Source organism: Leucopleurus acutus (assembly GCF_964270905.1).
Source record: "Leucopleurus acutus genome assembly, chromosome: 20".
In the NCBI taxonomy this organism is placed as follows: domain Eukaryota; kingdom Metazoa; phylum Chordata; class Mammalia; order Artiodactyla; family Delphinidae; genus Leucopleurus; species Leucopleurus acutus.
In genome coordinates, this window is record NC_139162.1 from 4,223,088 (window position 1) to 4,237,259 (window position 14,172).

Genomic DNA, 14,172 nt, shown 5'->3' on the forward strand with positions numbered 1-14,172 from the left:
TGATCCAGCAATCACACTCCTGGGCATATATCCAGAAAAGATGAAAACCTCTAATTTACAAAGATACACGCATCCCAATGTTCACAGCAGCACTATTCACAATAGCCAAGACACGGAAGCAACCTAAGTATCCATCGACAGAGGAATGGATAAAGAAGATGTGGCACATATATACAATGGAATATTACTCAGCCATAAAAAAATAATGTCATTTGCAGCAACATGGATGGACCTAAAGATTATCATACTAAGTGAAGTAAGTCAGACAAAGACAAGTAAGTATATGATATCACTTATATGTGGAATCTAAAAAAATGATACAAATGAACTTATTTACACAACAGAAGCAGACTCACAGACATAGAAAACTTAAGGCCACCAAAGGGGAAAGCGGGGCGAGGGATCAATTAGGAGTTTGGGATTAACATATACCCACTACTATATATAAAACAGATAACCAACAAGGACCTACTATATAGCACAGGGAACTATACTCAAAATCTCATAATAACCTATAATGGAAAAGAATCTGAAAAACAATATATGTATGTATAACTGAATCACTTTGCTGTACACTTGAAACTAACACAACACTGTAAATAAACTATGCTTCCATTAAAAAAAAAATTCATATCCCTTAATTCTTGAATCTCCCAAGTAAAAAGACAGAAAGTCAGACCTCCATGTTACTCCAAACATTTGTAATAGGGAAAAACTGTAAATAAGTCAGCAGGTGTCAAAGGAATAGCCAAATATACTTTTGTGTGGCCAAATGTCAGAGTATTATGCAGCCACTAGAAATGAAGTTTTTGAGGAATAGCTATTGACTTTGGAAAACCTTAAGTGAAACCAGTAACACACAAGATTGCATAACAGTATAGCGTAATCAGTGCACAGAAATTACATAGAATGGTTACTGACGTTCACGAGACTGTGGGACACTTATTCTTTCCTTTATACTTTTTTTTGGTTGTTGTTTTCCTGAATTACAATGAACAAGAATACCTTTTAAAGTCAGAAAAAAAGTCCAGTAAATATTATTTTTGTCAAAGCACCACGTACAGAAAACTGATGTGACAGATGGCGGGACGGCTTCCAGGAGCTGCACCGTGAACGTTCTTGTGGTCGCAGGTGGGCTGAGTTCTATATCTTGACTGGAGGCATCTAACAGTCTTCATGTGGACAGACCCCTGCCTTTTCCGTGCTTGGGGAGGGTCCCACTACCCCCAACCCTGCAACTCTTTTGATGCTAACAACAAATGTTCTCCAGACCTTGTCATTTTTTCCCATTGAATATTCAGGCGTGATGCTCTTGTAACAAGCCTGCGGTTCAGAAAGGCACATCACCACCAAGGGGCAACTCGGGAGCATCCCGGGAATCCCAGACCTGTGAGTTTGCGGAGTGAAGACCCCTTCCGGTGCGAGGGGACAGACAGTTATTCCACCACCCTCACTGCCACGTCTTGCTCATCTCACCGACAAAGTGCCTGGTTCTACTTTCGTAGTACTTGCTGGCCCATCGCCAGCTGCTCGTGGGATGACGTATGAGCCCCTTGGACATCTGATCCTGGGCTGCTCTGTCTGTCCCAGGACACTACTGCCAAAGCCTGAGTGATGCATTGCCCTGGCAAACCAGATCACAAAGTCCCCATGGTATAAAATAGGACCCTCTCTTTTAGGTAATACCATATACCTTCTCTTTTAGCGTGTGCTTTAAAGAACACGATTCACGGTTTCCCTGGTGGCGCAGTGGTTAAGAATCTGCCTGCTAATGCACGAGACACGGGTTCGAGCCCCGGTCCGGGAAGATCCCACATGCCATGGAGCAACTAAGCCCGTGTGCCACGACTACTGAGCCTGCGCTCTAGAGCCCGCGAGTCACAACTACTGAACCCGCGTGCCACAACTACACTACTGCCCGTGCTCCGCAACAAGAGAAGGTACCGCGATGAGAAGCCCGCGCACCGCAACAAAGAGTAGCCCCCGCTCGCCGCAACTAGACAAAGCCCGTGTGCAGCCACGAAGACCCAATGCAGCCAAAAATAAATATAAATAAAATAAATAAATGAAAAAAACATAAAAATGCAATTCAGCTTTAGATGAATGGACGCCAGAATCCATAGGAAGAAGAGTAAGGGCCCCTCCACCGATAACACAGTTTCCTGCCGTGAACCTGAGGACCCATGTAGGGCCGCTACACCTGTTGGCCACTCACTGCCAGAAGGCGCAGCCCAGCAGCTACGTTGCCAAAACCAAGCTTGTTCTTCTTGGCAGGTGTTTTCAACATCTGAAATGGACGATACTAAGTGACTCCGTCAGCTACATGAATTTGTTCAACACTGGGCGACACGCAGGCCGCTCTTTGTCTGGTGGGGCCCCTCGGGAAGCAGGCCGACTTGGATTCCACAGCAGCCGTGCTGGACCCGTCCACGGCCACACCTGCCCTAACGCTGCCACAGCCCCAGTCGTCCCCGGCACAGAGCTCTGGGCTAACCTGCGCTAGCTCTGGGTAACCCCTTCATGCAGAGAGATGGGAGGGAGCCCCCAGCCTCACAAAAACATCGGTCAGGATCTCCCTGTCGATAGCACATCTGCTGCTGGCACATCTGGCATTTTACAGATGTAGATCAGCTGACAGACCACGATGTGACCCATCACCGAGAGCAGGTGCTTCAGAGGGCTGTAGGCAGCGAGACAGGGATGGGCCAGGCCTTACCTGTTGCACGTGGACCCTTTACACTTGTCCTTCATCTTGGTGTCACACCTGACGACTTGGGCTAGGAGAGAAATGCAGAAATACTTGTCAAGGCAAGAAGTGGGAGGATGAGTCTGAGTTAGAAGACCCCATCCCCCCCTCTGAGGAACTCTCTGGAACATTCTGGAATCCATGCCATAATGAAAGCAAGAGCATGGCCCAATGGCGGCAGGCTTAGGGTGAGGTTCAGATCCCAGATCCTCTTTCTAGTAGCACTGTCACCTTGGACACCTTACTTCCCCTCTCTGAGGTTCAAATTCTGCTTACTAACGGGGATGAGCACAGTATCCACCTCCAACGGTTGCTGTGAGCCTTAAATGAGAAAGTAAATGTAGGCTTGGAAGGGAGCCTGGCACACTAAGTGCCCCATAGCCTCACAGGGCTCTGGAGGGTGAGCCTTGTCCAGCCCGGTTGGCGGGCACCCAGCCATTCTCACCAGTGTCGTCTCCCCGCCCCCGGCCAAGATGACTTTGCCAAGCTTTCCTTTTTGGTGTATTTTATAGGGACGTATCAGAATCTTGCAGTAGTGTCACAGTTTGACAAAAAGACATATTACTTTGTAACGTTACATTATTAAAGAAAAAAAAACAACTGAAGCGTTCGGAATTTCTGGACAGACAAGAACATCAGCGTATTTCCTGGTCAAGGAAAGCCACAGCTGACTAAACAGGCAGGAAGCCCAGGAGAAAGACGTCTGGAGGCCCAGAGGATAGAGACTAGTGGGGGCTGAGGGCAGGGCAGCTGACAGAATAGCAGAGGATTTTTGAGAAAGATGGGCATGCGCTGGCCTCCTCACTCAGGGGTGAGTCCCGTTTTATGCTGTGTGAGGTTTGGAGGGAAAAGAGAGACACCGGTGGGCAGAGAGCCCACACCTGGTGCCGTGTCTGTAAGAAAATGCCCTCCAGAGCCTCAACCCTTCACTAAAGGTGCCGCCGACACAGGTGAGCAGCGGAGGGGGTAATCGGAGCCCGGCAGGGGAGGGCAGAAAGAAAGGAGCGAGCCCGAGCCGGCGAAGCGTCTTGGGAGACCAGGCAGAAGAAAGTGTGATGGGGTGAGCGTGAGAACACTAGGCGTCTGGGGACTTCCGGAAGTCTCTGGGAGGACATCCAACTTCCTCCGGCTTTGGGGGGGCTGTCGGAGGCAACTTGATGGTGAGCTCAAAGCACAGCTGACACTGGGCGGCCCCCGTTTACTGCAAATAATCCCCACAGCAAACTGACGGAGCTGCAACTGCTCTGGTAAGATGTGTGAGAGTAACAGATGAGAACACTGACACGCAGCCCAGGAGCTTTGTCCCAGGTCTAGAATCCATGGCCTTGTTCCCTAGTAATTGCTGCAGTTCTCCTTTGTCAAGAACACAATGCCAGGCTTCCCTGGTGGCGCAGTGTTGAAATCCACCCGCCAGTGCAGGGGACACGGGTTTGAGCCCTGCTCCGGGAAGATCCCACAGGCCACGAAGCAACTGAACCCGTGCACCACAACTACCGAGCCTGCGCTCCAGAGCCCGCGAGCCACAACGACTGAGGCTGCGCACCACAAGTACTGAAGCCCGCGCGCCTACAGCCCGTGCTCCGCAGCAAGAGAAGCCACCGCAGTGAGAAGCCCGCGCACCACAACCAAGTGTAGCCCCCACTCACCACAACTAGAGAAAGCCCGCGTGTGGTAACGAAGACCCAACACAGCCAAAAATAAGTAAAAACAAAGAACCCAATGCCTCTTGTAAAATATGGACATATGAAATGCACAGGTCCATATCTCACTGATTTAAAACAATGCTGACAGAGGCATCACTGCTCCCACTTTATAGATGAGCACATCGACTCTCAAAGAGTCGGGTGACTGTGCGAGTCACAGGGCTGGTGCATGATGACCACGGGAGCCGGGCTCCACGCTGCACGTTCATTCTCCCTTCGGGAGCCAGGCACTTCCAACAGGAACCCAATTTTAGCCCAAGTCCTCTCTGAAAGGACAAGAGAAGGTCTAACCTTAAAATACCTGCCAGGGGGGAAAAGGCCACCCAAGCACAGCTCCTATAATGCTTCTTTTGAAATGACTTAAAAATATCATTTTTTAGAAACATCTTCAGGTTGTGCTTTTTGCAAGCTACACCCCACCCTGTTCCCTGCTGTTTGTCGACTTGGAGACCTCTCAACCCACCAGTTTCCCTCCTCTGCCCACCCCAAAGAAAACTGCCCCCTCCAGAGGCGGCTGGCAGAGGGCAGAGCCCCACTCACTCATGTGGTTCACGGCAGGGGCTTTCTTGGGCTTCGTGGGTCTGATCACCCTCGGCGGGACCCAGATGTGCTTCTCTTCAGGAATGGGGGCCACTTCCACCTCGTTCATCTCGTCCGTTTCAGGTTTCTGGTCGTATGTCTCTTAATAGTGAAGAGGGAGAGAAAAGCAACATGCTGGGATTCAACCAAAGTGCATTTAGGAAAAAATAAAGAAGCAATTTGGAAACTAAAGTTGTTCAAGGTTTGGCTTCACAAAGGGTCATTTCAGTGGCAAAGAGAAAGTTACCTTTCAGGACAGTGCTGGCCAGGTGGAATTCTCCCCGCCAAGGGGCGGTGGATGGCTCTCTGGTCACTGTGTTTGCTTTGGACACAAGAGCGGCTGGGCTGACCAGAGGTTAGAAGGCCCTGGCGCCCACCCCTGGATCATCAGAATGGTTTCTTGTCCCGTCTCTGCCCAAGGAAGCAGCTTCAGGAAGCCGCCTCATCCTCTGACCCCAAACCGTAGCTGTCTCCGCTGAGGTGCCTCTGGCCCTAGGTTCTCACTGGAGGAGGGGTCCGCCTCATTTACACGCCGTCATGGCACACGAAGACCCTCGTCAATGGTCTTGGACCCCAATGCCCTTCACCACCAGCACATTCTGCTTCCTTCCCCACTCCTGCAGACCAAGATCACTTAACCTTTCTCTGCACTGAAGTTTCGAAGTCCAGTAACATTGGAACCCTCATCTAGAATGAGCCAAAGACCCAACTCTTGGTTAAAACACTTAGTTCTTCGGGTCCCAATATTTTCCCCACCCAAATATTATTATTTCTCCAACCATGACCATGACCTTCATGTTTCAAAACATTCTAATTCACCGAATACATTGCATTTATTAAGCATCAGTTTATCTTCCAGTTTTCGTCATGAAAGTCAACTATTAACCACTCACTGTGATGTGTAATCAGGCCAGCTGGACACCAAAGCATAAATTCCAGCCAAAGTAGAGCAAAGTACTGCTGTTTGAGTTTGGTTGAGCACCCTTATCAAAGATGAATCAGTGCGCATCTCTGCTGGGGGACCCCCGCCCCTCCAAGGATGTCTGTGGACCCGAGGTGGAAACCCCTGCCTTCCAAGCTCCTCCAATGAGAAAAGACAACAGACGTGTTTGGGCAAAGAACGGTTTCAAGGAGCAGGAATGAAGCGCCCTCGCAGCCTCTCTGTGTCAACGGATTAAAACTCAAGTCCCATCACGTGTTCACCAATCCCCAGCCTTATCCTTACTTCTTCTGAAGAGCAACAACTTTTCTCCAAAAAGCAGACCAAGGGTTTGCGTTGATACAAGACATTCAAGAATATGAAGGGCAAGTGACACTTCTCTGATGCTTTTCAAGGCTGGGATGCTCTGCAGCTGTTTCACTGGCCGATTCATCACGGCACAACCACTACCCTGACTCATAGGAGGACGGACAGGATTTAAGCCGGAGGAGAACAGCAACCCTGAGTCCCAAGTTCACTATCAGAGCTCATGGACCTCCATGTACTGCTCCTGGACGGCGTGCTCACCACCACCCACCTCCCCCACCAGCTGGAAACTCCCTGAGGCCAGCAGCCAGCCTGCTTCACACCACACTACACCCAGCTCCCAAAACGTAGTAGCTGCTCAACAAAATGTGCTGAGTGAAGGATGATCAAAATGCCCAACAAATTCTGTCTTGGAATTCTTTTGGGGGAAAAAAAAAAAATAGTCCCAGCAAAGCTTAAAGACATCCAGGAAGGGAATTCTGAACACATCATTTGTAGCCAAATGCTATAGGTGAAATCTTTATGAAGATGCTGGGTTTGCAAACACCACTTGGGACCCAGCGGCCGTCTCTTGTCTGTCTTCCCGTCAATGTGGCTATTCAGGTTTGTCCTTCACTGAAAGCCAGAGCTGTCTCTGGAATAAGCTGGGTTTTCTTCCACTGGCCTTTAGGATTTTTATACCTCATAATCGTGGCTTTATTTAGCCAAATATAGTTGGGTAAAGCAGTCTAAAGCATTTGAGGACTCACTATTTAAGAAAATGGGTAGACGGTCCTCGCCCTCAGACACACACATGAAAAGTGGAATGCTTACCCAGAGGACGGCCTGTATTTGATCACATCCTAATTAAGATCCCCTGTGTGGACCAGCACAGGCCTGGGGAAATTCCGTGCCCAAGTTCGCGGCAAGGTTACCCCGTGCACCGTCCAGCTCCGGACCGGGGGTCTCAAGGCACACAGCATTGCTCCATCATTCTGCAGACTCCCGCCTGGTTCCATAAGTGGGGATGAAGCTCTCACCTCATCCTCTCGTTTCCCTGGGAGGCATGAGCAGCCCCATTTTACAGACGGGAAAACTGAGGCTCAGACAGGCTATGTGACCTGCCCAAGCTCACACAGCTGAGAGTCAAATCACCTTTCCCCAAAGTCCACGCCCTTCCTCGCCACACAGGGAAGGGCTGGAGGGATGGAATCTTCTCTTACGGTTTATCCTTATCCCTGTTCCATCTCCGTTATAGGTCAAGGCCTTGCCAGGAACCTCAATAAATGCTTATTAAGTAGCTTATGCAGATAAGCTGCTTTAGAAGAGACTTTCTGCACAGTTAGCTAAGAAAATCGGGACGCCCACCAAGTGAAGTTGGGCATTTTCCACCAAAAATAAAGAAACAAGTCTAGGAGGCTTCATTGGGTGGGTTAACCAGCATCTAGGCTATCTTTGTGTGCATTTGTTCTTCGAAAATGACCCTCTGTGGATATCAGGGGTATATTTATTCAGACAACATGCGGAACACACCTGCTACGTGGCCCTGGAGGCCCGGGAGTGAACCAGCCGTTGTAACTACAGGTGAATCAAGTGCAAGGAGAGTCTGGGTGCAGTAAGAGCACGGAGGCAGGTGGGCTGCCTGTCTGTGGACTCAGGGAAGTCTCCCTGGAGGAGGTGTGACACCAGACCTGTGCTTCCCGAGAAGAGAAGGGGTCTGCCAGGATCCTGAGATGGATGGGGCCCCCAGGCTGGGAGAGGGCCCCCAGTACCTCCCAGGTGAGGAAGAACCCCACGCCAGGTGATAAGCGCAGTCATACCTCCCCACTCCCACCTCTCCAAGGAAGTAATGAGCTGTGTTCATAAGGCACCATGTGCAGGCTGCTGTCCTAGCAACTCACATCCTCCGTGTTGCATCCTCCCAGCAAATCATCTGCGGGAGAACGATGTCATCGCTCTTACAGATGGGGAAACCGAGGCTCAAAGGCGGCAAGCAGTGTGCCTGAGCACACGCGTCCAGGAACGCAGAGACGCCCCGCTCTGCCTGCCCTGCACCCTGACAGCGTGCCCTGTGCGCACACGGAGCCCCCTCCCAATGCGAGAACCAACGGGGAGCCCCAGTGGGCATCCCTCCCTCACGGTCCCCAAATCAGCACTCAGGATCTGATGGGGGGATTTGCCCCTCTGGGTGACTGGACAGCAGCCACAGGACCTGCCTGAATGGGGATTTGCGGCCTGATATGCCTAGAGTGTCAGCCTGCATTCTTCTCAGCCCTCCTACGACCCCCAGGGGCTGACACATCACCCCATTTTCACACAGGAAGACTGAGGCTCAGAGAGATGAAATGCCCTGCCCAGGTGCTCACCGCTGGAACGTGTAGGGTTGATATTCCTCAGGCAGGTGTGCCGAACTCTAAAACCCACGCTTATCCCACGAATCCAGGAGTCAGAGTTCGGCTATCTGGGAATATTTCACTAAGGACAGGTGTGGGCACCTCCCTCTCAAAGAGAGTGAAGAGGTGTGTTGCCTGAGAGAGGGTGGGAGAGCAGAAGAAACTCCATCTGACAAAAGCTTACAGAGCCCCAGCTGCGTGGCAGGCACTGCCGGGACCTGCACATCCCTGTGGGCCCTACTGCCTCACAGTCTCGTGACCGCGATGCCTCATCTCAACTTCCAGGCCTTTGCGCATGCTGTTCCGCCTGCCAGAAACACCCTTACCTTCTCTCATTACTAGGCCATGTCCTCTGCCTCAATAGCCGCCTGCTTGGGAAGCCTTCCCTGACCTGGCTGATGGTGGATACTCCTGCCGTTAAGCCCTGAGGCATCCGTTACGTCCCCTGAAAGACGCGTGTCCCTCCTTGGGGCAGTGGCCCCGCTGGACCTCATGTTCCCGAGGGCAGGACCGTGACTGTCGGGTCCCCACAGGCATCCCCACCCCTATCCCCTGGCAACGTCCTGGCACACGGCAGGTGCTCAATACACTCGCGCGAAGTGCACCGACTCTCTCATCTGAGCCCGAGATACGTCATGGAAGGCTGGAGTTATCATACCCATTTTGCTGATGGGTAGAGTGATCAGCTGGCTTGAGCGAACAGCCTCCAATCATGCAGAGCCAGAACCAGAAGCCTAATGTCCAGACTTTGGGTTGGGCCCCCTGAGTTCCCCCTGGGGGCTCAGCCACCCGCATATAACTCATGACCCAGGGGACCAGCACGGACTGGACTCTCATATCCTTGCTTCTCCCCCCCCGCAAGATCCCCACGCCCTCCCCGCAGTGCGCAGAATCAGTAGTGAACAGCGGGCCTGGGAGGGTCTGGGAGCCCCACGCTTCACCCTGGAGCCCACTGGACTGATCCTGCATTTCCCCCCGAATCCCACCTCTCCTGAAAGAACCCTCTCAGCCATTACGAGACCTGTTAATGGAGCCACGGGAAAAAAAACACACCTCAACCTCAAAAACACGGTCAGCCCCTTGGTGGGCTCTGCTCCTGGGACGGAGCCGGAGGAAACAGTCCCAAATGCAAGGAGCACTTGAGGCACGAAAAATGCGCATTATTCCAGGAGCGGGGAACGTGGGAACGTTCTGAGTCGCAGGCAATAAGCAAATGCTGGCATTGCTGGAAAACACGGCCTTTGAGAGCTCGGCTTGGCCTGAGCTGTGGGGTAGGGGAAACAGGTTTCTGACGAGTAAGGGCCGGACGAGCTGCACACGCGGCTGGGTGGCCTGCGGGGGACAAGGACGGGCAGGAGGGGCTCTGACAAGCCACGGAGGCGGCCCCTGCCCGGCCTGCAGCTCGCCCGGACCATCAATCACGTGGCTGTTTTAAATTCCTTGTTTGTTGTCTGTTTTATACCAAACTCTGAGCATCAAGAGAGCAGGGATGCCTCCCACGGGAGACGCCCACTGGGGGGACGTCCCAGGGGCAGCTGTATCCCCGGGGAGCTGGGGCTGAACCCTGAGTCCAGAGATGGGGAGGCGAGGACGGGAGGGCCGAGGGGGAGGGCAGGAGGGACCAATTTCCCCCCCAAATTGTCCAACTTCCCCGTTTGTTTCACGTCAGCCACTCTGTGACTCAGGGACTGGAGGGGACGCCCATTCCAAAGGGTTTTGAAGTCATTTCCTACCTCGGTAACACAAGTTGTTCCTGCAGCTGCCTCCGTACCTGGGCGGGCACTCGGAGCAGGGCCGGCCAGCTCTGTAGGGGGCTTCTCCGATCCAGTTCCCCCTGAGGACAGACCAGAAACCCCGTCAGGGGGCCGCCACGCCAGGGCCCGGGGGGCTTCTCGCTCCTTTCTGGAGCCTCTCGGGACCCCAGACACGGTCAGGGAGGAAGGAAGGGGTGAAGGGGGAAAGGCACCTGCCCTGAGCCCCTCCTGAGTACAGAGTCTAGAGAATTCCAGAAGAATCCCAGTCGGGAGCTACAAAGCATCCTTCTCCCTGCACCTTTGTCCTGTGGCCTCACGCAACTCTGAATGCTGTCAGCCACCCCCAGTCCCAGCCCCGATGCCTCTGCGCTGGAAGCTGCTGGGGTCCTCTGAAGCCATTTCTCAAATGAGTAAAGGTCAGCCTGTTCCAGGGAGAGCCTCATGTTTACCACATACCTACCTGCTCACTCCATCCTTCCAACACCCCAGGAGGGACGTGCTGGAGTTCAATCCTTTTTCAGAAGAGGAAACTGAGGCTCGGAGAGGTTAAGGGACTTGCCCAAGGTCACACAACGAGGGAGTGGGAGGGCTGGGATTTGAACCCAGGCCGTGGGGCTCAGAGCCTTTGACCACACTCTCCTCTCGGGGCTGGGACCAAGGTCCCTCTGGGCATTACAGGTGCCATCCGCCTCCCTTTGAAGTTCCCAGGGCAGGAAAACCAGAGGCCGGTCAGTGGGATTTCTCCAGGGGCCAGGCTGCAGGTGGTGAGTGGAATTCCCAAGCCCTTCTCCCAGCACCTGGGCCTTTAGCAGCACAAGCCGGAGAGGTGAGTGACTGGGAGCCAGTCTTCGTGATCTGTTCTAGAAACTTCCTTCATGGGTGCCCTGTCACCTGCCTGTCCACTCAGGAAAGAGACTGGCGGCCCCGATCCTGGGCCAAGCATGGCCGAGCGGTGATGAGCAGACTCCCGGGGCTGGACGTGGCCCTGCCAGCCGGGTGAACCCAGCCAATGCCCCTCGACCTTGAGCCTCTGCCCCCTTCTCTGTAGTGGGGTAAGCACGGGGGGTGGTCATGAGATGAGAGGGCGTCTGTGTGGATGCCTCAGACTGGGGCCAGCCCCTGGTGACGGCAACATGCTCTCTGAGCATTTACTAAATCAGCATCCTCATTGGCTGACGTTTTTGACAGCTGTCCAGGGTGGCCAAGGAGGGGTCCTGATAGTGATGGCCGGGAGGCAACTGCAGAAAACACACTCTCTGTTTGGCCCCGGATGGCTCAAAATAGCGGATCGGCATCACCCAGGGCCACGCGGGCATCGGGCCTGGGGATGGTGGGAGGGCGGCTGGGGGGTGCTGTTATAATCTGCACCCGTGGATGGAAAATAACACCCCCCACCAGGCTGCAGACCCTGCCTCGCTGAGCACCTCGGCCCCACGTGCAGGCTGGCTAGGGGTGCACGGGGGGCTTCGGGATGGCCCTCCCAAATGGACCATCACCCGGCAGACCCAGGGGACCCCAGCACCTGCCCTGTCACCGGGTGGGGCTCAGTAGGTTTCTTCAGACACTCCGGGCCTCCCAGACAGGCACCTCCCCTCCCCCAGCCAAGTGCACCAGCACAGGTAGCTTCCACATTTCCTCAGCGACAAACCAAGTCTCCCACACAGCTGGAGCAGCAGCTCTCCGGGTTACCGGTCGTGGATGCGGGCTGGGTGCTAGGCGTCTTGTAGACGGGCACCCTCCCCGCTCCCAACAGCCCCAGGAAGTGAGCACCCTCCCCCCACCCGTGAGGCCGTCAGGGCGCAAGACCACCCCACCCCACCCCCTCCCAAAGACACCTGAGCCCAGACACCACCCCAGGGCCCACCCTCTCAGCCACTGCCCCCTGCATGGCCGGGGGCTCGGACTCTTGAAGAAAGAGGCTGTGGACATCATGGAAAACCACAAAGACATCTGAAAAAAAATGCCCACCGAACACACAACACCACGGACGAATCTCCCAGACACGGTGTTGAAAGGCAGACGGCAGGCACAAGAGGGCATATCTGTCCATTCACAGGAGGGTCCGAACCAGACAGACTGACCGATGGGGAGGGGTGTCAGAATGTCAGCCACTCTGGGGGGCATGAGGGAGCCCCCCGCTTCCAGCCTGGGGCCCTGGAAATACTCCCTCCCTTGACCTGGGGACTAGTTACACAGGTATACATAATGCATACATAATACATTTACATATGCATGGACTGAACGTGTGTGCCCAGCCCCCCCAATTCGTATGATGAAACCCTAACCCCCCAACGTGGCTGCATTTGGAGATGGGGCCTCGGAGGAGGTGATTAAGGTTAAATGAGGTCACAAGAGTGGGACTCTGATAGGATTAGTGTCCTTATAAGAAGAGACACAGAGAGCTCAATTCCCCCTCCCTCTCCCCCCCCCAACCCCCAGCACATGCTGAGGAAACGCCATGTGGAGACACAGGGAGAATGTGGCCATCCGTGAGCCAGAAAGAGACTCCTCACTAGAAACTGACCCTGCTGGACCCTGATCTGGACTTCCAGCCCCCAGAACTGTGAGAAATAATGTGTATTGCTCAAGCCACCCAATCTGTGGTATTCTGTTACGGCAGCCTGAGCTGACTAACACATGTCTATATGTGTGAAAATTTATCCAGCTGTGCTCTTAGGATTAGTGTACTTTACTGTACACAAGTCATTATTTTTTCAAGAAAGCGGTAAAGACTAAATAAGGGAAGAATGGTATTTCTGGGTGGAACTTCTAGTGTATTTTTTAATATAAAGACTTAAATCAAATGATTCCTCACTCCCCACCTGCCACTCTGCAAGGAGTTCCACCATGGGGACCAACTTACTGCTCTTCCATGGGGCTCAGGTCCCTCCCATGGATGACGTAACCCCCCTGCCCTCATCCCCGTGGGCTGCTTGAGACATCATTACCACAGGCGTGCCAGATGGTTTCTATTTTCCTCCCAACCTCAGCGATTCCCTCTTCATCCTACCTTCTCACGGCCACTCCTGATCCAACCCAGTAAATGAGGTCATTCCTGTTTCATGCAGTCATGGAGAAAACATGCCTCAAGGGCACACTGCGTGCAGGGCCCAGTGCTAGGATGGCGGCCAGCCCAGTGGCCAGTGTGCAAACCATAGGCTATAACTGGGTGAGCTGGTCTCTGAGAATCAGCACACACTTGTCTGATAAGCAACGGAGGTGAATGAGTAAAGAGATAAGGGACACACTGATGACATCAGGATGCTGTCAAGAGGAAGTGGGACTATGACCTAAAGGTGTGACGAGGTCCCTTCTGGGAGGGGAAATATAAAGATGCAAAAACTAGGGCTAGCATGAATACCTATTTTCTAGAGTGCTATCTGCTGCGTATTTTCAGAGAAAAAGAATCTCTATGACAGACCCCACTGGCTGCCCAGCCAACTACTCCTGCTTCTGACTTATTCAAGTAGCCCCAGGGGGTGACGTGCAAAGCCAACTGGGGCAATTTCATTGGTCAAAGCCAACTGGGGCACTCTTGTTCTCCCTTGTCCATGAGTGGTCTAGTTCTGGCCAATGACATAAGGAGAAAGTGGGCCAGGGGTGAGAAAAGCCTAAGGAGACAGGCCTTTTCTACCATTCTCTTCCCTTCTGTTTGGGAAGATGTGATGCCTGGTGCTCTGCAGCCATCTTGGGACCATGAGGAGAGGACAATACAGCAAGAAGACAGAAAGTTCTCATTGACATGCTGAGCTATTAAGCTAACCTAGATGCA

The 14,172-nt window shown here is 53.0% G+C and overlaps 1 protein-coding gene across 1 annotated transcript in view; it reads right to left on the bottom strand.

The window, feature by feature from the left end:
* Window positions 1-14,172, bottom strand: part of CRISPLD2 (cysteine rich secretory protein LCCL domain containing 2) — a 64,471-nt gene that overhangs the window by 24,700 nt on the left and 25,599 nt on the right. The window contains exons 6-8 of the mRNA XM_082863574.1: window positions 10,380-10,480; window positions 4,990-5,130; window positions 2,717-2,777 (exon numbers count right to left, since the gene is read on the bottom strand). Of these exons, the coding sequence (XP_082719700.1) occupies window positions 2,717-2,777; window positions 4,990-5,130; window positions 10,380-10,480 (303 nt within the window). The remainder of the gene's footprint in view (window positions 1-2,716; window positions 2,778-4,989; window positions 5,131-10,379; window positions 10,481-14,172) is intronic.